Raw genomic sequence first — 25,000 nt, 5'->3', positions numbered from 1 at the left:
AACGAGGCAGCTTCTGTCATTGTTTGACAAGATGAAACCTTTAGAGAAGCTTGACAGGTGCATCCTAATGAGGTATTCGGTTTGAATATTCCCAGTTTGCGGTGGATGATTGTGTGTGTGTGTGTGTGTGTGTGTGTGTGTGTGTGTGTGTGTGTGTGTGTGTGTGTGTGTGTTTGGTCCCTGGTAGGATTCACTAGCGGAGGTGGAAGAGAAGTATAAGAAAGCCATGGTGTCCAACGCTCAGCTAGACAACGACAAAGCCAACCTGATCTACCAGGTGGACACACTCAAGGACGTCATAGAAGAGATGGAAGAGACGTCGTCAGAAATGAAACGAGAGATGGACGACAAGGCCAAGGTACACACATAAACAAAAACACACACACACACACACACACACACTCACGCTCACTCGTATACACTTCCTACAGCTCATTCCCCTGTTCACAAATGCATCCATTCAGTTGGTTTCAATTGCACACCGTTGCACTGAAACATACACTGACACAAATGCATCTAGGCACGCACAAACACACACTCTTGTGTGCACACATAATTCGTAAAGAAATTCTCCAGCAACTTGTTTAAACAGGGGACATGATGAGGTCATGAGGTGACAGCTGGGTTGGATTTCCAGGTCAGGCATGTATATTTAATAACCCTCTTTAACCTGTCAGTCATCCGCAGAGCCCTCCCGCAGCCTTTGAAACCCAGAGAGTGCCCTGTCACTTCAGTTCCCTACACACACACACACACACACACACACACACATACACACACACACCCACACACACCCTCCTGCAGCCTTTGAAACCCAGAGAGTGCCCTGTCACTTCAGTTCCCTACACACACACACACACACACACACACACACACACACACACACACACACACCCTCCTGCAGCCTTTGAAACCCAGAGAGTGCCCTGTCACTTCAGTTCCCCCGCTCAGCCCTTAGCTTTAATGAGATCCGTTTGACTTCTCCCCCCTCTCTCTCTCTGACGTACGTACGCTCCCAGGTGTTTCCAATTGAAGGAAACGCATGAGGTCTCAGGCAGGCCCACCGCTGGCTTTCTGTTTCAAAGCAGAGGAGTTCAGTGCCTTTACGCAACACTGGAAACCCTCACATCATTCTTCTGCGTGTAGGCTTGTCCTGGGAGGCTCTGAAGAAAATACACACACACACACACACACACACACACACACACACACACACACACACACACACACACACACACACACACACACAAGAAAAGAGCATTGTTGTTGTGAGTCCTATTACAACATGGACTGCACGAGAGATGGTTTTGATTTTGTGGCCTGATGATGTCCACCCCACAGGACTTGCCCCTGCTTCTCATGTTACCCTGAAGCTGAGTAGAAAGTGACCGTTAGAAAGAGGGTTTTAAACTCACTTTGGCAGCGGGCTATGGGAACCGATTGATCGGAAAAAAGCAATAGCCCCTCTGAAACTAGGTGGTCTTTCTTTCACTTATGTTTGGCTGTTCTTCTCATCTTCATGCTCTCTCTCTCTCTCTCTCTCTCTCTCTCCCCCCCCCCTCTCTCTCTCTCTCTCTCTCTCTCTCTCTCACCCTCTCTCAGGAGTTAGAGAGACAGAAGCACTTGGTGTCAGTGCTGCAGCACAAGCAGGAGGAGCTGAAGGAAGGCATTCGCCAGAGAGATGAGCTCATAGAGGTGAGAGACACACACACACACACACACACACACACACACACACACACCCTCTAAACCCCCACCCAGTGGAGGAATAGATGCACTTAAAGAAAAGCTGCAGTGAGGAGCAACTTCTCTCAACACACACACACACACATTCCCTTCATTTGTGTTTTCTTCTCTCTCTCTCTTTCTCTGTCCTTCTGGCACCTCATCTCTCTCTCTCTCATCCCTTTTTCCTGTCTCTGATCGATCAGCATCATTTGCCCTCTTGTGCTCTCTCCTGTCTTTCATCACCCCTTCATTGTCTTTTTTTCTTCTGTTCATCCTCTCTTCCGGCGCCCTGCGCTCCCCATCACCATCTTGCCATCACGGCCACCGCGGCTGCTGCTGCAGGACAAGCAGCAAATGCAGCAAAAGTTAGATACCCTCACCCGCGAGGTGTTTGATCTGCAGGAGACCATTAACTGGAAGGACAAAAAGATTGGGGTAGGAGGTTGTAGAGTTGCCTGTAGAGTCATTGGGACCAATAGACTGTTGTTAAACACTGACCCAAGGGTCAGAAGGCTATGAGCTTAGACTCATAAGTTTCCCCTTGATAATTTGTGGCCTTTAGACTATATGTTGCTGATAGGAAGTGTTTTTAACTTTTAAATATATTGCATTCTGAATAGATTGCCTCCAGTACAACAAATGAAGAGCTTATTTTCAAAGGATATTAGAAATGTGTTTTGGCATAACATTTTGGCCCAAGCTAAGACGCATCATGACCCATCTAGTCTCTGTCTTCAAATACATCTAAAGTGTGTAGATTTAGGCCACATGAATTGAATTGGTGACCTGGTGTGTAATAGCAGTCTATTGGCTCCTGTGATGGCCTGAGAGATCCCATAGATGATAGCTTGCAGTTGGAGGCATCCCATCTCACGGTTATGAATGTCAAATGTAATTTCATAACACGCATGTGTTTTTGGCACTTGAATGGGTTTGTATAATTCAGTTTTTTCAATATAAAAAAAGAGGTACTGCACACTGAAATGTGTTTTTGAGCTGTACATTAAATGATGTGACTGTACTGTGATGAAACAGGTCAATGCTGGTGCTATTATTGACAAAATGTCATCTACTGTTTAAAATCAACCAAGGCCGATGCTGACGTAGAGTCAATCGTTTGGGACCCATCTGCGTCATGATATACATAGACTAAAGTAACCTGGAGTAAACTCAGGTGTGGTGTATATTTTGATGTGTACTGGACCAGGAAGAGCTAGTCAGTAATACACGAGAGGCGTGGGGAAGGCAGGGATTTTTGACACAGTGCTGCACCCTACTGGTGTACCCTGGTAAACACGGGCTGATAATTTTACAGATCTGCTTTTTAACAAAATAATGACTTGGTTATAGCATACAAATGCTGTTCAGACTTGTTAATCAAATAGTTTTTTGTAGTAGAAATAATCATAATTTATTATTATATAAAATGGTTTATTTTACAAGTTTGAGTGTACTTTCTTTTTTGGGAAGTTCAGTCATCTGGACATCTGAAATGGAAACATTGCCGCAGCAAGAAAACATAGTCAACATATAACTAAACCACTTAACTGCAGTCATTGGAATTGACTACATAATTAAGTCGCCCCCGATTAGTTGAACCAACTGATTAATCTGGTCCTATTTTGGGAGGTCTATAGCAGATCGATTAGGTGTGAAGCTCAGTTAAACTCTTAAACATGATACTGTGCAGTCAAGAGCATGTAGAGAGCACAAGCGTTTGATCAATGTCCTATAATCCACACGTCTAGTAACACTGTGTTTGGAGTGTGTGTCTTGTCCTATAATCCACACGTCTAGTAACACTGTGTTTGGAGTGTGTGTCTTGTCCTATAATCCACACGTCTAGTAACACTGTGTTTGGAGTGTGTGTCTTGTCCTATAATCCACACGTCTAGTAACTCTGTGTTTGGAGTGTGTGTCTTGGTGTGACAGTCAGCGTGTGTCCTCCCTTTTTAGGGCTCAGATACACATACGCGTTTTTGTAAAAACGCGACGCTAGGTGCATTGATTCCTATGGTACGGTGCGCTTTGCGTGAAAGCGCGCCGTACCATAGGAATCAATGTATTTCCTAGCGTCGCGTTTTTACAAAAACGCGTATGTGTATCTGGGGCCGTATTCACAAAGAATCTTAGGGCTAAAAGTAGCTCATAAGTGGCGAATTTAGGAGAAACTCCTAAAAATAATGGGCGTGTCAGTCTTAAATTTAGGACTCCTATTTTTTTTTACTAAGAGCAATTCACAAAATATTTTATCCCTAAAAGTAGCACCTAAGTCTAGGACAGCTTAAAACTCCTCATGAGGACTCCTAAGTCACTAAGACCTATTCACAAAAAGTCTTAAAATGGCTGAAGCCAGACGTAACGTGTTGGAGACAATGAACGACTCTGAATTGTTGAGAAGATATCGTTTAAACCATGAAGGCATCAACATTTTACTAGAATTAGTGCGGGATGCAATCACGTCTCCAACTATCCGAAACAACCCAATCAGTCCGGAAGTTAAATGTTTGATAACATTAAGATTTTTGGCTACGGCGAAAATGCAACTTTGCAACGCAGACGACTTCAGAATATCGCAATCATCAGTAAGCCTATTCATTCATCAAACAATCACCGCACTCTGTAGACCACACATTGTACAACAGTTTATTCGGTTCCCTATGGACAATCGCCTACTTCAAAGGATCAAGGTCAATTTCACGGCGTTTGCAGGAATGCCCGGTGTCGTGGGTGCCATCGATGGAACACACATTAAAATAATTGCTCCATCCAGAGATGAGGACGTCTTTGTAAACCGCAAAAAGGTACATTGAATTAATACACAGATAGTGTTTGATCCAAATTTCACAATCATGGATATTGTTGCGAAGTGGCCTGGATCTACTCACGATTCGCGCATTTTAATGGAGAGCGCGGTCTGCGCCAGCTTTTTGAGCGGCACCATGTACCTGCTGGATGCCACTTGTTGGGTGACAGTGGCAACCATGCAAGACATGGCTTTTGACACCCTTCCTCAATCCACAACCGGGAGCACAGTTGAACTACAACATGCAAGTATACGCATGAGGCCTATTTTGGTGACACAATACCTGTAGCCGCGACGGCTCTTTTAAAGTCCACTCCGCAATCTCCATCCTACATTGTGACTGGAGCGCATACCACCGCTTCTCGCAGTCATCGACAGAGCGACACACGGCAGGGAATGAAGCATTTATGTTAACACATAAGTCCTCCCATGCCTCACGCTTCTTTTTTGTGGTCACCCCACAGCCAAATTGAGCTTTTATTACTCCCTTCCTCTCCAGCACACTCTGGGCCAACATGGACAGTTGGTCCTGGGACCAGTTCGACTTTCTCTTACGTCTCGCCCTCGTTTCGTCCATTATGACAGGAGGACTTAAAGAGCCGTATGAACTGATATTTGAAGTGTTTAAGGGCTGGAAATATGCCGATTACCTAATAGTTTGCAGGGAGCTTTAATTATTACTTCCTTGATTTCATGCAATTTCCGTGTTTTTTTCGGCAATTTCTCTTTCTCTAACGTGCAAAGCGTCATTCACGTTGGATGCACAAACTTGTCATCATGCGTGTGCATTCTGCTAAGTGCACTATCCATAACTATTTAATATGGCTTCATTTGAAGCCTAGGTTATTCTCTTATTTTCTGTTGATTTAGTGGGATCGTTAGGGGGATGTTAGGACTGAGTTTTGAATGAGAGCGCCTGTCAGCAACCAATCACCGTACGCACCGCTTCTAAACTCGTGCATGAGAATGGACGTCATCCATAGCAACGGAGTTTTTATCTTAAGCTTAGGAGTTGGTATTATCCTTAGTATGAGTAGGTCTCAGAGCCGCTGTGAATCACTTTTAAGAAATTACTCCTACGTAAAAGGTTTTAGCGCGAGTTAGGAGCACTCCTAGTGGTAAGATAAAAGGCTTTGTGAATACGGCCCCTGAGCCCTACGGAAGGTGGAATTAAGGAGCGCCTGTCTGTCTGTCTGTCTGTCTGTCTGTCTGTCTGTCTGTCTGTCTGTCAGATGTGCACTGTGGAAATGTGTCCACCTGTCGTTGCTTGTCGTTTCTCCCATTTCCCTCATCACCAGCATGTTGCCTTTTCTGCATGTTTGTGTTCTTGGTGCCTGTCAGAGCATGAGATTCCCACTTTGACTTGCCGTGTGTGTGTGTGTGTGTGTGTGTGTGTGTGTGTGTGTGCGTGTGTGTGTGTGTGTGCGCGTGTGTGTCTGCGTGCCTGCCTGTACATAATGCGTGATCTTGTGTACTTCTGTCCTTCCAACTTCTCCTTTGCCGTTTATCCTGTCTGTGTCCATCTCTCTCTCTCTCTCTCTCTCTTGTCTCTGCGTGTGTGTGTGTGCCGTGCGTGGCCAGGCCTTAGAGAGGCAGAAAGAGTACTTTGATTGCATTAGGACTGAGAGGGACGAGCTCAGAGATGAGCTGACCGACCTCAAGGGGAAGTCCAAATCAGGAGAGGTAGGTCGTCGTCCCCCCCACCAGGAGAGCCACTGTAGCTTAGGACACCCGTACACAGCTGCTCACAGCAGGGGCAACGTTGTGTGTGTGTGTGTGTGTGTGTGTGTGTGTGTGTGTGTGTGTGTGTGTGTGTGAGAGTGTGAGAGTGTGAGAGTGTGAGAGTGTGAGAGTGTGAGAGTGTGTGAGTGTGTGAGTGTGAGGTAGGTCCCCCCAGGAGAGCCACTGTAGCTTAGGACACCCGTACACAGATGCTCACAGCAGGACATGGACCAATCACAGGCTTTACCAGGGCTCCATGTGATATCTTTGTGTTCTTTTACACCTTTCTTCCTGCGTTGTAAATACTAATGTCTATTATCCTATGGGGGCATATTTGAATGGAAATTCAGTACTTTTGAAAATAATTGTCAGTAATTGTCTCGATATGCCCTAGTGTGTGTGTCATAAGAGAGACTGCACCTAGTGTGTGTGTGTCATAAGAGAGACTGCACCTGAGCCTGTGGTGTCTGTAGTGCGTCTCATTGTTTACGTTCCCATGGCAGAAACACGGCCTGGTCATCATCCCAGAAGGCATGCCCAACGGTGACATCGACCACGAGCAGCCCGCCTCAGGGATCACCGTGGTTACGCAGGAGGCAGCACAGGTGCTGGAGTCCGCTGGAGAGGGCCCTCTTGGTAAGCACAGTGTGAAACACACACACACACAGACAGACAGACAGACAGACAGACAGACAGACAGACAGACAGACAGACAGACAGACAGACAGACAGACAGACAGACAGACAGACAGACAGACAGACAGACAGACAGACAGACAGACAGACAGACAGACAGACAGACAGACTTAGACACTCTCTCTCACACACACACACACACACAAAAAGACACACTCACACACACTCACACACACACACACAGACACTCACACACACACACACACAAACACACTCTCTTACACACACACACACAGACACTCACACCCACACACACACAAACACACTCTCTTACACACACACACACACACACAGAGACACACACACACACACACACACACAGACACTCACACACAGAGAGTACATCTTACTGGCTTGTCTTCTTATGTAATAGACTGAAAGTGTGAGCAATGTGCTGCAATTTTAATAATTCAGTTCTTTTTAATAGACTTAGCAAAGTTGACACCTTTTTAACATTGATTTAGTTTCTCTGCATTCCTTGTGCAGTGTCATTGTGTAACTACAGAAGCTGCAGCTGTGTGTGTGTGTGTGTGTGTGTGTGTGTAAGGGATGTTTGCAAGCATATCGATGACTGCAGTGTGACTCTCATGTGTAACCCTCCTCTCCAGATGTCAGGTTAAGGAAGCTTGCGGATGAAAAGGATGAACTCCTAGCACAGGTGAGCGCCTCATGTCAGCCCGTCTGTCCACCACATGGCCTCCATCCAATATTCATAAAGCTCTTAGTTTAAAAGAGTATAAACCAATTAACCTTCAAGATCTTTACACATTATTATGTCCTTTATCCAATATTCATACAGCTCCTAGTTTAAAACGAGTATAAACCAATTAAAACCAATATACACCAATTTAAAAAGAATATAAACCAATTAACCTTTAAGATCTTAACACATGATAACATTAAAACACAAAAAACAGAACCACAACAAGAGGTATTCAGTCATTCAGATTCATTGATCATCATTCATCGTCATTCTTTTCTTTCTCTGGCTCAGATTCGTAAACTGAAGATGCAGGTGGAAGATGAAAGACAGAAGCACTCCAAGATGGAGAGTGTGTTTACAGACGGAGAGAAGATGGAGAACGGCACTGACCTGCACTTTATAGAGTATCAGAGTACGTCTCATCTCTCACACACACTTGCACACGCATGCGCTCACACTCACACTCAATCACAGACACAGACACAGATTACATCAGTGCACTTTCTCAGTTTACACACTGGTTCAGACTGAATCCACACTGGCTCCACTTTCTTAGGTTTCAGTGTTAAAATTCAATGTATCGTGTGTGTGTGTGTGTGTGTGTCTGTCTGTCTGTCTGTCTGTCTGTCTGTCTGTCTGTGGCTATGCAGGAGATGCCAACAGACAGATCAGCGAATTCAAATTCAAGCTGTCGAAAGCAGAACAGGAAATGGGTACAATGGAACAGAATGTGAGTGATGAAACCCTTTTCCTCTCCCACCCTTAGCTCTCCGTTGTGCAACCGGTCCCATGTAAACCGAGAAGCTGATCTTAAACTGAAGTTTAATGTGTGATGCATCTCTCTCTCTCTCTCTCCACTCACAGATCAATAGACTAGAAGGACAGGTGTCGAGGTACAAGGCCTCAGCAGATAACTCTGAGAAGATTGAGGACGAGCTAAAGGCAGAGAAGAGGAAACTACAGAGAGAGGTGGGCAGCTTGGGAGACACCCTCTTAAACATATGAAGACGCACACACACGCACACTCTCACACACACACTCTCTCTCACACACAGACATACAGTGGGGAAAATAAGTATTTGAACCCCTTGCGATTTCACAAGTTTGGCCACTTGCAAAGAAATGTGTGATCTATAATTGTAATGGTAGGTGTATATTAACAGTGAGAAACAGAATATCAACAAAAAAATCCAGAAAAATGCATTTTATAACATTTATGACTTTATTTGCATTTGATGCAAAAAATAAGTATTTGAACCCCCAAAACTGACTGACAAAAATGACTTAGTACTTGGTGGAATAACCCTTATTGGCAAGCACAGACGTCAGACGTTTCTTGTAGTTGGTCACCAGGTTTACAAACATCTCAGGAGGGATTTTGGTCCACTCCTCTTTCCAGATCCTCTCCAAATCTTTAAGGTTGTGTTTTCAATGGGAGGGAATGAGGGAATGAGGTTCAAGCCCAATATTCCACGTTACATGGCCCCATCCATAGTCCCCTTGATGCGGTGGAGTCGTCCTGTACCCTTGGCAGAGAAACAGCCCCAAAGCATAATGTTTCCACCGCCATGCTTGATGGTGGGTATGATGTACTCTTGGGGTCATATTCAGCATTCCACCCCCTGTCAAACACGGCAAGTCGAGTTGATGCCAAAGAGCTTGATTTTGGTATCATCTGACCACATTCTGTCTCCCAATCCTCCCTAGAATCATTCAAGTGTGCAATGGTAAACTTCAGATGGCCCTGTACATGCGCTTCCTTGAGCAGGGGGACCTTGCGAGTGCTGCAGTACTTCAAAAAATGACGGCGTGGTGTGTTGCCAATGGTTTTCTTGGTGACTCTGGTCCCAGCTGCCTTGAGATCATTCACAAGCTCCCCCTGTGTAGTTCTGGGGTTATTCTGCACCTTCCGAATGATCACTGATTCCGCACGAGGGGATATCTTGCATGGAGCCCCAGACCTAGAGCGGGTGACAGTTGTTTGGTGTTGCTTCCATTTATGAATAATCGCACCAATAGTTATCTGCTTCTCACCAAGCTGCTTGCCGGTGGTTTTTTAGCCCATTCCAGCCTTGTGCAGGTCTACAATCTTGTATCTGACGTCCTTGGACAGCTCTTTGGTCTTGCCCATGGTGGTGAGGTTGAAGGTGTGAAGTATGATTCTTTGGACAGGTTTCTTTTATACAGGTCATCAGTTGAGATCAGGTATACCTTGTTAGACCTAATGAGGACTAATCTGTGTGCTTTTTGGGCACATAACTGGCCATTGGGAGCCAGGATTATTGCTGTTTGCTTGGGGGTTCAAATACTTATTTTTTGCATCAAATGCAAATAAAGTCATAAATCTTATAAAATGCAGTTTTCTGGATTTTTTTGTTGATATTCTGTTTCTCACTGTTAAAATACACCTACCATTACAATTCTAGATCACACATTTCTTTGCAAGTGGCCAAACTTGCAAAGTCGGCAGGGGTTCAAATACTTATTTTCCCCACTGTACACACGCACACTCTCTCACACGCGCGCACACACACACACTCTCTCTCTCTCTCTCTCTCTCTCTCTCTCTCTCTCACACACACACACACACAAATTCTCTCTCACTCACACACACACACACGCACGCACACTCACACGCAGGCAGTCCGCACAAAATGAGGCCACAGTTCTGGAGCACAGACTTAGTCATACACATGATGTCATTATCCAAATAGACTCCATTCCAATAACCCAGGGTGGAACTAGAACTGTCACTTTGACCTGAGTGCTTGTGCCGGTTTCATATAAAACACAGACGTTTGGGTCCTAAAGCCTGTTCTTAATGTCTGAAATATTTATTTGTGAAATTATTTGTGAGTAGTTTTTAGTCATAAAATACCAAGTTAAAGTTGTCATCCACCCTGTAATTTGCTACATGTTGACGGTGTCTGATGTAATGGAGTTTGCTTCTCCTCCGACCCTCTCTTTGGGCCCGTAGCTGCGCACCGCGCTGGATAAGATCGAGGAGATGGAGATGACGAACAACCACACACACACAAACACACACACACACACAGATTCAAACTCCGACGGTGTGTGATGTAATGGAGTTTGTTTCTCTTTGGGCCCGTAGCTGCGCACAGCGCTGGACAAGATCGAGGAGATGGAGATGACGAACAACCACCTGGTGAAGCGGCTGGAGAAGATGAAGGCCAACCGCAACGCCCTGCTGTCTCAGCAGTGAGGGAGAGCTGCCACACACACACACACACTCACAAACTCCCCCAACCACTCATCAGCCTCAACCCTGGCAACCCCCTGTCCCAACCCCAAAAGAACCATGTCAGCAGTCTCTCATACCCACTCCCCAAACAGATGTCAAAGCAGAGCATTCCCCCAACCCCCCCACCCCCACCCCCACCCAACAACCCTCTACAGACTGTTAAACCCGCAGGAAAACCAAAAACAGCCCCCCAAAGCCTGGCAGCACTGGTCTCCCAGCCTCCACGCACGCCTGGCTGTGTCAGGAGGGACACCAGCCTCCACTGTGGTCGTCTTCGGGGGGATAAGGGAGCTTCAGACCCTCGTGTTTGAGAAGTGGATTTTTGTTTAGTTTTTTTTCTTCTTCTGAACTTGAGGAAATTTCAGTTTATTCATTTCTTTCTTTTTTTCCAAAGCTTTGTACATGATGATGTCATCCAAACTCTGGCTGGGTGCTACATTATTTTATTGTTTTGGTCTTTTTTTTTGTGTTGCAAAGTTGCATGAGTGAATATAAGAGCGCTTTAAAACTGTGGACACACACACACAAACACACACTCATACACACACACACACACTCATACACACACCCTGCTCCCCATAATCCTGTCCTAAAGCCCCTCACACAGCCAAGTGCCTTTTCCCTGCATACAGAGGGCACACTACACAGGTCGTCACACTACACAGGGAGGGGGAAAAAAAGGAATTATGATTATTGTAACCAGTACAAAATGGTGTATTTACAAGAGGGGTGTAGTTCTGATTTTCCTGAGAAACATTTAAAAAATAATTGTCAGCTGCATTTTCAATGAGGATCTTGTTTTATTTTTGTTTCTTTTCTTTTTCTTTTTTTTTTCAAAAAAAAACAAAATATTTAAAATATTTCTTGGAAATAAATGTGTAAATGAGAAATCTGTGTAGAGGCAGTTGGATTTGTTTGTTTTCGGTCATCGAAGTGGGATAATATCTGCCACAGCACTCACTGTACATCACAAGGAGAATCAACATCACATTTTACATCCAACAACAAGTCATACTGCAATACATCACATAACAATAACAGACAGTATTACAACAAGGCAAAAGAAAAGCAAGATCCCAATGATCCCTCAGCGAGTCCTGCCATTTAGTGCAGCAAAATCCACATAGTCTAAGTTTATGGATGTCTGATTACCTTTGATGGCTCCTTGTTTGAATGTCCTTTCTGTACTGGTCAAGGTGGAGTTTACGGTCCGGTGTAAGTCTGAGGTATCTCAAGCCAGCGGCCATTTCAACTGTTTTGTTGTTGATGAGGAGGAGGGGGTGTTGGAGGGACTGGGTTCCAATGACTATTTATTGTGTTTTCCTACCACTGAGATGAAGGTAGTAACAGTCACACCCCTGATTGGTCTGTTACAATGGTCACTTCTGTGAGAAGAGCAAGAATAGCAGTGTGTCACGCCTGTGAGCCTACCAGCCAACTGCAGCGAATAGAATTTTGAAGAAGACACAGACATGCCTACCAACAATGTTTTAATAGGGTATATGGAATTTAAAAGCCTAAAGGTCAATTCACACCAAGGTTTCGCAATGGGAGGAAATTGTTGAAGAGTGAAGTTGCAATTGTGTGAATTAATCGTTGCAAGTAGTTAGAAGCCGTCTGATGCAGTTCCAAAAGATTTGTTGTGTTGAATTGAAGTTGCAAAGGTTGTCAAAGTGCTTGAGGTAAGTGGTGGTGGTGAGTGAGGGGCTGGGTCAGTCATTGGCGTAGATCTTGTAGAGCAGTGGTCAGTAGGTAGAGGAACAGCCTTCAGCACAGGTAATGGAGGGCAAATTGGAGGATGCCTTGTTGCTGGGTAACATTTACATGTATTAATTTAGCAGACACATCAGGAGCAACAAGAATGGGAGCATTCAGAGAATGCAAACCTCCGCCTTGTGACCTTGACCTTTGACCTTGACATCTGAAAATCTAATCAATTAGTGCCGTTATATTACCCAATCTCCCCACAAAGTTTGATGGAAATCGGTCCATGCGTTTCTGCGTAATCCTGCTAACAAACAAACAAACATACAGGGGCGAAAACATAACCTCCTTGGTGGAGGTAATTAGGGGTTGAGTGTCTTGCTCAAGGACACTTCGACAGGGAATCGAATCTGAACCATCCGATTACTAAACGACTTCTCTACCTCCTGTACCACTGTCGCCCCCCACATAACATTAAGCAGGTTACATTTAGCAGGATGGTTTGTAGCAGCAGTTTCTCAGGGCACTTAATTGTGGATGTGAAGGCAATGGGGCGGTAATGATTACATCCAGTGGGTTGAGGTTTTAGGGGCACTGGGATTATTGTGGCAGAGCGGTCCAATTTGTAGAAGGGTGAGGGGAGAACTGGGTCGAGTTCCAGAGTGCAGGTCTTCAGCACTCATGCCAGGAGCTGGCGCTGTGTCTCAGCAAACTGAAAAAGGGGGCCGGCTCACTACAGACGAGAACTCAATGATGTCTCAGTGACATTGCACGGTGATTGTGTCTCTAACTGTTTACATTCAGTGGCTAAGCAAAATCTGTACAAGAACACTTCTATGCTGTTTCTCAACAGGTTGCTGCCTGTTCTGTCACTGACATTGACATCAGTCCAGGTATTTATAACTTACTTTCAGAGAACATACATTCTAAAGCTTTCATTCAGTGAGAAATATATTTCATCATAGGCTTTTCTCAACATGATCAGACTGGATATTGCTCAATAGTCATCATATTTCTGTTCATGCACCCCTTTTAACTATAAAAATAAAACCGTAGATGTCAACAAATTATTTAAATTTTATTCAGAAAATAGGAAATATATACATCTTTTTTCAAGCAATGCTAATAGCGTCATTCAAACAAAACATCTAACTCCACAGAGATGTCCGGGATTCAAAACAAGTCTCTTGAGTATTTTGAGTGGGGTCTTCCTAGTGTCTCTTGTAGCTATCTAGCTGTGGTAGTTGCCATCTAATATAGATCCATTACCCCACAATCTGCCCCTATGAGCCAGGGCAAGAGCTCAGCACCTCTCGAACACCTTGTAGAGGTCGGGCAGGTTGGCGATCTGGAGGACGCTGCCGTCCTCGCTGAAACTGTTAGGAGGGCTGAAGAGGGTCCTGAAGCCTTTGAACAGCAGGTGCTCCACTTGCCAGCGCCAAGAGGGTGCGGAGCCCTCCGCCTGCGGTGCCTCAGCTGCTACCGTCTCTTCCTCCTGCCCGGGGCGATTCACACCAGTCATGCCACCGACTCAACACAAGGCGCCAATCACAGAGCCACCTCAGGGGCGATGTGTCATACTCATAAACAATGCTGCGGTCGCCAAAGCAACATTAGAAATCATTCAGGACTCAAGCAAGGGCGTGTGAATGAAACGCTAGAGCAGAGCAGTATATTGCAACTTAGAGGAAGCTACAGGTGCTTTGAAGTTTTATTACACAGTGACTCACGAGGCACTTCTACTTCACTACCTGAGGCTGGGACTCAAATCAATGTAAACAGCCTTTTTACCGTCATTGCTCTGGCTGTGGTCCAAAAACAGAGCGATCCGCGTTGCCTTGTTTGACACGTACCTGTGATTGCGTCTCAGTGTCCAGAGTGTACTCCTTCCTGATGGAGTAAAACTGACTGCACTCTCGGCCAAAGTCATGGAAACAATCCCTCTCATTGTCCCAGTTCACCTGCGCACACAACATTGGAAGTAATAATAATAATAATAATAATAATAATAATTAATTTTATTTTTAACGCACTTTTCATTCCAAAGAATCTCAGAGTGCCTAAAGAATCTCAGAGTATGGAAGTATGTACTACATGACTGTCATCATGTTTGCAGATTGTTAGTGCAGCAGGAAAGCTGTTTTAATTCAGCCGGACACAAAGGTATAGTGGTGGTCTTTGTTTGTTACCCTGTGGGATGTACATAAATGTGTGAGGATGTGAAGGTTTATTTGGTTTGTTTGTTTGTTTGTTTGTTTTACCTCGGTTGCTAAGCGCAGGATAAACATGGGCAGCCCCTCCATGGCGGGGACGTAGTTATCCAGCAGCAGGGGCAGTCCTGTGAGGTTTCCCTCCTACACACACACACACAGACACACAGACACACACACACACACACACACACACACACACACACACACACACACAGACACACACAGCAAGCGCACACACACACACACACACACACTGAATATCACAATGCTGTGGTATTTTGAGCCATTCAGCACTCAACACACCAACAACCACCAGCAAATTCCCCATTGTTTCCTTTATGTCGAATAAAGTCTGTTTATTGTTTCCTTTATGTCGAACAAGTCTGTTTATTTGTATAATTATGTATAAATCAATGCTGTAGGATTATAAATGACTCCAATGTTATCATACACAAACAGGGGGCGCTGTGTAGTGCTGCAGATCTCCGCACCTCATCGATCTCCAGGGAGAAGTAGTCCTCCAGCATCTCAGACTTCTTGCGCAGGAAGTCCACGATGAACTCGGCCAGCCCCTCCTTAGGCCCGTCATCCTCCGTCCATCCGCTCTCCTCCGAGTTCAGAGCCAGCATGGCTAACTCATACAGCGGCACCGGGGTCTACACACACACACACACACACACACACACACACACACACACACACACACACACACACACACACACACACACACACACACACAGAGAGAGTTCAGAGCCAGCATGGCTAACTCGTACAGCGGCACAGGGCTCTGACACAGCCACACACACACACACACAGCCACACACACACACACACACACACACACACAAAGAGAGAGTTCAGAGCCAGCATGGCCAACTCGTACAGCGGCACAGGGCTCTGACCCAGACATGACGATACAGAGGAGTCCCCAACAATAACACACACAGATCCAACAATTACACAAACCACACACACACACAGAGACACAGAGACAGACACACACACACAAACCACACACAGACACAGACACAGACACACACACACACACACACACACACACACACACACACACACACACACACACACACACACACACACACACACACACACACACACACACACACACACACACACACACACACTGATGAAGTGTTTGTGGTCATTGTGAGGAAACACTGAAAAGTGTGACAGCATTCCCCACTCGCCCACTCTCCTATTTTGGGAGTCATTCTGTGCTCAGATTTACTGGATGGGACTCAACACTTACCGATAACCTCAAAACTCCAAAGTTGCCAAAATCATAGACCAAAATCTGATAGAAAAGCTCCTGGCTGCAACAAAAGAGGAATCAAGTGAGACCATATTCGAGATGTTATACAAGCTGAAATGGTTATAGTTTAGCACGAGACATTATACAAGCTGAAATGGTTATAGATTAGCACGAGACGTTAAACAAGCTGAAATGGTTATAGATTAGCACGAGACGTTATACAAGCTGAAATGGTTATAGATTAGCACGAGACGTTAAACAAGCTGAAATGGTTATAGTTTAGCACGAGACGTTATACAAGCTGAAATGGTTATAGATTAGCACGAGACGTTAAACAAGCTGAAATGGTTATAGATTAGCACGAGACGTTAAACAAGCTGAAATGGTTATAGTTTAGCACGAGACGTTATACAAGCTGAAATGGTTATAGATTAGCACGAGACGTTAAACAAGCTGAAATGGTTATAGATTAGCACGAGACGTTATACAAGCTGAAATGGTTATAGTTTAGCACGAGACGTTATACAAGCTGAAATGGTTATAGTTTAGCACGAGACGTTATACAAGCTGAAATGGTTATAGTTTAGCACGAGACGTTATACAAGCTGAAATGGTTATAGATTAGCACGAGACGTTATACAAGCTGAAATGGTTATAGTTTGGCACGAGTCGTAAGGGTTTGATGGTGGTGTTTGTGGTCACCTCAGTTTGGTGGTGTTGAGCAGGTAGAGTTTGGTGAGGTGCTGGACCAGGGTCCAGCGGGGGCTCACACAGCCCACAAACGTCAGGTTCTGCAGCATCTCCTGAAGACCTGCGACAGACCACAAACAAATGACGGACAAACCCCATCAACCCCCAGGTAGGAAAAGATCACTTATGTTGTTTTTAAGGACGTGAACATGTTGCACTAAACAGCTCTGACACTTAGCTATATGTCTACATATGAATATGTTCTGTGATCTCTTAAAGCACTCCCCCCCCCCCCCCCCCCCCCCCCTCCAGCCTTGTTATACAGTATGTATGCTTTATGAGTTTGTGTGTGCGTGTGTGTTACCTTTGTGAATCTTCTCTGTGATCTCCTCTCTGAGCTCCTTCACACTTGACAGCTTGATGGTACGCCTCTTGGGGGCGGCGGCTGCTGTAAGCTCCTCCTCTTCTTGGTTCACTCGTGGCCTTTTCCTGCGGGGCACATTAGACCCGTATCAGACCAACACAAGCACTCCACCCCACTCCACCCCACTCCACAGGCGCCATGATCCAGGAGCAGCATTAGGCTTTTCACATCCAGCCTTCAGGTCCTTACTCAAACCCTGCTCTGACCTGGGAGCAGCCTCCGCCTCAGCCTCAGCCTCAGCCTCAGCCTCAGCGGTGTGTGTGTGTGTGTGTGTGTGTGTGTGTTCTGTGTGTGTGTGTGTTTGTGTGTGTGTTTGTGTGTGTGTTTGTGTGTGTTTGTGTGTGTTTGTGTGTGTGCTGTGTGTGTGTGCTCTGACCTGGGCACAGCCTCAACCTCAGCCTCAGTCTCAGCGGTGTGTCTGCTGTGTGTGTGTGTGTGTGTGTGTGTGTGTGTGTGTGTGTGTGTGTGTGTGTGTGTGTGTGTGAGTGTGAGTGTGTGTGCTCTGACCTGGGTGCTGCCTCAGCCTCAGCCTCAGCGGTGCTGGTCTCCATGGTAACTGCATCTGTGTGGTCCACCTCCTCCAGAGCGTCCAGCATCTCCTCGTCCTGCAGCTCTGCAGACGCCCACGCAGACGGGGGGGTGCTGCTGCTGGTCCCAGGAACGGAGGCGGCGGACGACAACAACGACAACGAGGAGGATGAGGAGGAGGAAGATGACTTGACAGGAGGAAGCTTGGCGACAGGCTGCAGGAAGGCGTCCAACTTCTGGGCCTTGGAGTCGGTGCGGACCATCTGGTGGGCGTAGACCCGGTCGGCATCAGAGGCGGAGCCGGAGGGCTTGAGGTCGCTGGTGGAGACGGGCAGACCAGGAAGCAGCGTCTGGGGAGAACGGCAGGAGCGGAGCGGTCAAACACCACTCTCTCTTACGCCCACATTCTTAACCATAAATATGGCTACTGCCAGGTTGAACTCAAAACTAAAGCATCCACCTATGATTTACAATGAGAGAAGTGAAAACTCATTCGCATTATAAACCTTAGTCTCCAGGAGTCAGCTGGCTAACTGTGCAGAGAGGGGCGTACCTGCGTGAAGTAGGTGTACCTGCTTAAAGTAGGTGTACCGGTGTAAAGTAGGTGTACCTGTTTAAAGTAGAGGGGTGTACCGGTGTAAAGTAGAGGGGTGCACGGTACCTGTGTAAAGTAGGTGTACCTGTGTAAAGTAGGTGTGCCTGTGTAAAGTAGAGAGGTGTACCTGTGTAAAGTAAGTGTACCTGTGTAAAGTAGGTGTACCTGTGTAAAGTAGAGGGGTGTACCTGTACCTGTGTAAAGTAGGTGTACCTGTGTAAAGTAGGTGAGAGGAGTGTACCTGTGTAAAGTAGGTGTACCTGTGTAAAGTAGGTGAGAGGGGTGTACCTGTGTAAAGTAGGTGTACCTGTGTAAAGTAGGTGAGAGGAGTGTACCTGTGTAAAGTAGGTGTACCTGTGTCAAGTAGGTGAGAGGGGTGTACCTGTGTAAAGTAGGTGTACCTGTGTAAAGTAGGTGAGAGGAGTGTACCTGTGTAAAGTAGATGTACCTGTGTAAAGTAGGTGTACCTGTGTAAAGTAGGTGTACCTGTGTAAAGTAGGTGTACCTGTGTAAAGTAGAGGGGTGTACCTGTGTAAAGTAGAGGGGTGTACCTGTGTAAAGTAGGTGTACCTGTGTAAAGTAGGTGTACCTGTATAAAGTAGGTGAGAGGGGTGTACCTGTGTAAAGTAGGTGTACCTGTGTAAAGTAGGTGAGAGGGGTGTACCTGTGTAAAGTAGATGTACCTGTGTAAAGTAGGTGAGAGGGGTGTACCTGTGTAAAGTAGATGTACCTGTGTAAAGTAGGTGTACCTGTGTAAAGTAGGTGTACCTGTGTAAAGTAGATGTACCTGTGTAAAGTAAGTGTACCTGTATAAAGTAGGTGTACCTGTGTAAAGTAGATGTACCTGTGTAAAGTAGTTGTACCTGTATAAAGTAGGTGTACCTGTGTAAAGTAGAGGGGTGTGCCTGTACCTGTGTAAAGTAGGTGTACCTGTGTAAAGTAGGTGCGAGAGGAATTGGAGCCCAGTAGTTTGCTCTCGACGTGCTTCTGGACGCTCTCTATGATGCAGTCCTCATGCAGGAAGTGCACCTCGTGTTTGGTGGGGTGGACGTTCACATCGATGTTGTGGGGGGCGATCTCTAAGCTGGGGAGGGACAGCAGGGTTAGATCGATGTTGTGGGGGGCGATCTCTAAGCTGGGGAGGGACAGCAGGGTTAGATCGATGTTGTGGGGGGCGATCTCTAAGCTGGGGAGGGACAGCAGGGTTAGATCGATGTTGTGGGGGGCGATCTCTAAGCTGGGGAGGGACAGCAGGGTTAGGAGACACACGAGACAGGAGCTGTGGACCCAAATGCCTCCTCTGTGTGACTACATGACACAGGCAGATCACTAGCAGTGCTCTTTACAACTTGCTACAGACAGCAGCCTTGCTCATTCTCAGATACAGATGACGCGTGATATATTATGTGATATATTATTTATTATTATAATTATTACATTATGATATACAGTATATATATTTTATTATGATATATTATGGGATAACTTGTGATACTGAGCTTTTTAACATTGAAATATGAAATCAATTTCTCTGATGAGCTGTGGAACACACTATTGTGTCAATGTTTATGGAATTTGTGTGTATATGTGTGTGTGTGTGTGGGTGGGTGTGTGTGTGTGTGTGTGTGGGGGGGGGGGTGTGGGGGGGGGGGGTGTTTGTGTGTGTGTGGGTGTGTGTGTGTGTGTGGGTGTGTGGTTGTGTGTGTGTGGTTGTGTGTGTGTGTGTTTGTGTGTGTGTGTGTGTGTCACTGTGGCCAGTAAATACCTGAGATAAAGAAAAGGGTGGGTGTTCTTAGGAAGGTAAGCAGCGTACACCACCTCTATGGCCTTCTTCAGGGCACTGGACTCCACCAAGCGATCTTAAAAACACACAACGTCAACCACGTCACTGTCAGGCAAACACCCCTGCTTACTGTCAAACCGGTTACACAGAGTGTAGTGAAGTGAAGACGCACGGTTGATGAAGAGGATGAGGATACACTTCTTCACCGAGTAGTTGGCGTTGGAGATATAACCACTGAATTTAAAAGCCAGCTTCTGATCCTCACAACCAACCTCGATAAGCTCCCTGGAGGTGAAATACAAAGTTACAAAGTTATCTTTTGTTTTAAAAAAAAACACATTTAAATTTAAAAAGAGTTTATTTTCAATAGCGATGTGCTGCAGATCAATACAACTGACTTATTTTTTAAGCTGGTCAAATTACTAGAGTGAAAATTAAATGTACTGATTGAAGGAAAACAGTACGAACAGAAATAAGATCCACACCTGCTCACATTCACTCCAAACACTGCTCGAATGTTGTCCAATATGGTGGCATTGAGTAGAGTCTTGACATCAGCCACCATCTCCCCTTGCTGTCAACCCAGTGAGAAGAGAGCATGATATGGGTGATGGACACTGTCTGTTTAAGGGCCTAGGCAATTTGGACATAATAGAAAATGGATACCAAGAAACTAGTCAGGCAGGGAACATACCTTCTTGACTGTGAAACTCTTCCCAGAGTTGTGAATGGCATACCTGTGAAATTATGGTATGTCTTGAGGACAGCATTTACAGCAATACACCGAGGCCGTTTGGCTTATTTTTAGGTTTCATACATTAGTCAGAGAAGAGAAATCTTATTTCTATTACTTCAAAAATATGTGAAGGAAACAAAGCTGAAATACCGTAGCTATGCTGTGAGAAAGACAAATATAGAATATGTTTTATTCTCATAGGTCAACTTTAGCCAAACGTCACAGCATGGCACATTACATTCCTCACTAACTCTTCCTCTCTCTCACACACTCACACACTCACACACACACACACTCACACACACACACACACACACACACACACACACACACACACACACACACACACACACACACACACACACACACATACCTGCTCATCACCTCCACAATCCTGGAGTACTCCTCACTAGGGTTCTTCAGAGCTTTCCTCCTGGTGTTAATATTATAGAAGAGATCTTCCACCTGTAGGAAAGGAAGAGCATACCTTACAAGATGCAGCGCTGGCTTTTTCCCGCTCTTCTCTTCACTACCCCTCAGGGCTAGAAACTAGCTACACACACAGACCTGCTTTCTTTCTAAAGACAAGCCTAGAACTGTTATCTGATAGCTCACCAACAGATATTAGTGTTTCTAAAAGCGCTACAGGCAGGTCTACCAAACTGTAATTTCAGCATTCCTGAGCGGTCATCGCTTGAGGTTTGTCGGTCCCTGTCACCCTGCATTGTTCAGACAGAGAGCTGCTGAGTGACTCCTCTGAGGCAGGAGTGTTTATCTGGGTTGCTGAAGAAGGCTGCTCTGACTGGAGATGTTAAATGACACTGGGGCTCTGACCATGAACACTGCTGTGTGTGTGTGTGTGTGTGTGTGTGTGTGTGTGTGTGTCTGTGTGTGTGTGTGTGTGTGTGTGTGTGTGTGTGTGTGTGTGTGTGTGTGTGTGTGTGTGTGTGTGTGTGTGTGTGTGACACTGGGGCTCTGACTATGAACACTGTGGACAACCTGAGAGAGTAGAGATGGTAACTCACGGTGATCTGAGTGCCCTGGTTGCCAGCGCAGGGTTTTGGTGGAGCTTTCGGCTTCCCATCACTATAGTTGGCCCTGTGAACAGCAACATCAGATTGGTTACTCCGGTGATACGGTGAACTGTACTTAACTACATGCCAGAACTATAACGGCTGAATTCTTATGTTACTGTATTTAACTTTTTACTTCACTGATTGTTCTCTATTTTTCTTTTAATGTCATTGTCTATTTTATTTCATATTATCCCTCGTCTTGCCTATTCCAAGTACATTTGCATTATTTTACATTCACCAAATACCAACAGTGTCTGACAAAGAGCAGGAAACCCTACCTGTAGGCACATTTTGCATCTGCTGTTTTGGTTGTTATTGTGACATGTGCCACATGGCTTATGCTGGCAAGTGCCTGCAAAAAAAGGAAACATGCAACATGCATTACATCGTTATTCACCAACATTTAACCCTCTACCATGTACCTTCGTAATGTGATGCTCTCGCTTAAGTTAAGAGAAGTCTCAAAACACTGAAACAAACCTCTCCTCTGAAACCGTAGGTTGCTATGCTTGACAGGTCCTGGAACGTCTGCAGTTTGCTCGTTGTGAAACGCTCGCAAACTATTTCCATGTCCTCTTTCTGCAGATAATAACAATTCAAACCTAATTGTGAGACATTAGAAGCTTTGGATGCACTCAAAGCCAATGGAAGATTGACCCCACATGCCTGACAAATACTGAAAGACCAATCTTACTCGAATGCCTGTGCCGTTATCCTGAATCTGGATCATCTTCAGACCTCCTTCCTTTACAGTCACCTGAATGTTTGTAGACTTCGCGTCCAAACTGTACGAGAGATTTTGGGAATGAGACCCCGATTAAATGACAATAATAGTAATATATATTATAGTTGATCTAACATTACAACACTTGAGTTCGATGTCATAGTTTTGATCTACAATTTGCCTGTTCACAACATTCCAGTGTCATTGCTAAACAACAATGTCGAAGTAAAATGAAAATGGATGGGTCAGTTTTCGCCAATGTTTCTATACCAATATCACGATGTTAAGGTTGTCTACCATAGCAATAATATAACTTAGTTAAGAAAGTTAACGTTAGCCCGCTCCTATGCCAAGCTCCTTTTGCGTTAAGGACGCTAACATTAGCTGTCAGAATACTAGCTACAGACATTACTGTACTGCACTGTACAACCAAGCAATAATTCCGTTAACATGTCACTTCTGATATCACAACTCCCATATTAAGGTAAACCAGTATAAATTACGAAAGCTATCTTACCAGTTCTCAATCATTTCTTTAATCGCGTTTGCAGGCCTCTGTATAACTTCCCCAGCCGCAATACGATTTACTACAGTTTCATCAAGCCTCCGGATAACTCCTGCCATTTTCTGGGATATTTATAAAGATCTTGTAGTAAGGTTACCAAGGACGTTACGTCCAACTAACAGAATTCAATATTTTTTTAACACATTTAAAGGCAATTAACTGACTAAAATTGGTGTGTACATATTTTTTTCCACGACAAAACCATGCAGGTTTAAGCCCGCGTTAACAGATCCCGCCCAACTGATTTGTCATTGGTCCTGTATTTTTGTAAATACTACGGGAAGCCAAAAGGATAACACTTAGAGACTATTTCGTAGCAAATTGCGGTGCAAAATGTTTTATCTCCACAGCATAAAACTAGAAGCTGAGAACTGTAGGTTGGTTCTATCAAGGAGAGTATTGCACTACTCATCTGTTAGTAGAGAACGCTTTCACTGGTAGCCCTACATAGTGATAAAGAGGTTTTTTAAATAAACAAAAAAATGAAGTATTGTATTGGTTTAATCCAAAGTCCAACAACATTACAGTTAGTAGTACAAAAAGTAGCTCTCTGGTGATTCAAAGTGTTTCTTTCTCCAGTGTGTGTGTGTGTGTGTGTGTGTGTGTGTGTGTGTGTGTGTGTATTGACAAAGAGTTTGAAGGTCTAGAGTTGAGCACTGGTTATATTTTCTGTTCTGGCAAAGTGACCTCAATGGGGTAAAGTGTAGTAAGCAAAACATCTGAGGGGTGGCGCTGTTTGGTCACCATCACCAGACTAAACTTCTCCAGCCAGTCTGGCCTGAACTCCGTTCTGGCGTATTGAGGTCCATCTGACGACCGCACCAGATTCAGGTACCTGTAGGAGATTCAGAAACAGTGATAGTTTCAAACCTGAGGGCATGAAAGGATTTAAATTTACATTTATTCATGCATCATGCACCACAATCCAATTACAGTAAAATTTGCATAATCCTTCTGGTGAGGTACTGGTGTTGGGACATGTTTCAAGGCATTGCGGCCTCTCTACCACAGGGATTCACTTTCTAACCCAGCTCTGTCATTACTGGTAAGAATCCTGAAGCCAGCAGCTCATGGATGAATGAGACACCAGAATCTCATAGACATTTTTGAGGTCACTGAAGAGGATACTGTAAAATGAAGGCCATCTTAACACACTTTCCAAGGCAATGACCTGAGCTGAGGGCCAATACAGGACTAGCATTGTGTTGTGTTCTGTACTTTTAATGTGACACAGGAAGTACCTATACAGGTGGTTTACATGTGAATAAGTTACACTTCCTGCAGATGCCATGTTAGTTCTGCCATGGGTAAAGTACCTGTTGGTTAAGCTTAGCCTACTCTGTCATTTCTCATACCTAAGAATACTACACATTGGTTCCAAACAGGTAGCATTGGTTCCAAACAGGTAGCATGGGTTCCAAACAGGTAGCATGGGTTCCAAACAGGTAGCATTGGTTCCAAACAGGTAGCATTGGTTCCAAACAGGTAGCATTGGTTCCAAACAGGTAGCATTGGTTCCAGACAGGTAGCATTGGTTCCAAACAGGTAGCAACAGCGGATGCATACATTACCTTTCCTCCTTCAGGAGGTCTTTGCTCATCAGCTGGGAGCTCAAACCTGGGGACACCTGATTCAGCTGGTTCTCCACACTCTCCAGGAGATCCACCTCCATCATGTTGATGACCAGGGCCTTGCCATATCTACAGTACAGCCACGTGGGCCAAACATAATGCACCCATTAGCTTAAATCGTTTGTTGTGAGGAAGAAAACCCAT

At 45.1% G+C, this 25,000-nt stretch overlaps 3 protein-coding genes across 3 annotated transcripts in view; 1 reads left to right on the top strand and 2 right to left on the bottom strand.

Moving 5' to 3' along the window:
* lrrfip2 (leucine rich repeat (in FLII) interacting protein 2) overlaps positions 1-11,801 on the top strand; it is a 37,384-nt gene extending 25,583 nt beyond the window's left edge. The window contains exons 19-28 of the mRNA XM_080848486.1: positions 188-358; positions 1,603-1,695; positions 2,071-2,163; positions 6,116-6,217; positions 6,760-6,892; positions 7,561-7,610; positions 7,947-8,067; positions 8,306-8,385; positions 8,520-8,624; positions 10,768-11,801. Of these exons, the coding sequence (XP_080704612.1) occupies positions 188-358; positions 1,603-1,695; positions 2,071-2,163; positions 6,116-6,217; positions 6,760-6,892; positions 7,561-7,610; positions 7,947-8,067; positions 8,306-8,385; positions 8,520-8,624; positions 10,768-10,878 (1,059 nt within the window). The 3' untranslated portion in view covers positions 10,879-11,801. The remainder of the gene's footprint in view (positions 1-187; positions 359-1,602; positions 1,696-2,070; positions 2,164-6,115; positions 6,218-6,759; positions 6,893-7,560; positions 7,611-7,946; positions 8,068-8,305; positions 8,386-8,519; positions 8,625-10,767) is intronic.
* Positions 11,802-13,858: 2,057 nt separating this feature from the next.
* Positions 13,859-23,284, bottom strand: mlh1 (mutL homolog 1, colon cancer, nonpolyposis type 2 (E. coli); the record flags this gene model as incomplete). Its single annotated transcript, XM_080848711.1, has 19 exons — positions 13,859-14,116; positions 14,475-14,582; positions 14,883-14,975; positions 15,326-15,490; positions 16,102-16,165; positions 16,807-16,915; positions 17,159-17,283; positions 17,726-18,096; positions 19,272-19,425; positions 20,107-20,200; positions 20,297-20,409; positions 20,610-20,698; positions 20,819-20,861; positions 21,234-21,325; positions 21,886-21,958; positions 22,215-22,288; positions 22,417-22,515; positions 22,631-22,721; positions 23,178-23,284. The coding sequence occupies 19 exons, from the start codon at positions 23,282-23,284 to the stop codon at positions 13,925-13,927; spliced, it is 2,256 nt and encodes a 751-aa protein (XP_080704837.1). The 3' UTR covers positions 13,859-13,924.
* A 601-nt stretch (positions 23,285-23,885) lies between these two features.
* LOC308373132 (IQ motif and ankyrin repeat domain-containing protein 1-like) overlaps positions 23,886-25,000 on the bottom strand; it is a gene marked incomplete at both ends in the record, with an annotated part of 11,661 nt that continues 10,546 nt past the window's right edge. The window contains 2 exons of the mRNA XM_080848549.1: positions 23,886-24,060; positions 24,797-24,925. Of these exons, the coding sequence (XP_080704675.1) occupies positions 23,886-24,060; positions 24,797-24,925 (304 nt within the window). The remainder of the gene's footprint in view (positions 24,061-24,796; positions 24,926-25,000) is intronic.

The sequence above is a fragment of the Sprattus sprattus genome (genome assembly GCF_963457725.1).
Source record: "Sprattus sprattus genome assembly, chromosome: 12".
NCBI lineage: Eukaryota > Metazoa > Chordata > Actinopteri > Clupeiformes > Clupeidae > Sprattus > Sprattus sprattus.
Note: the sequence above shows the minus strand (reverse complement) of the source record. Positions and strands in the feature narration are given on the sequence as shown.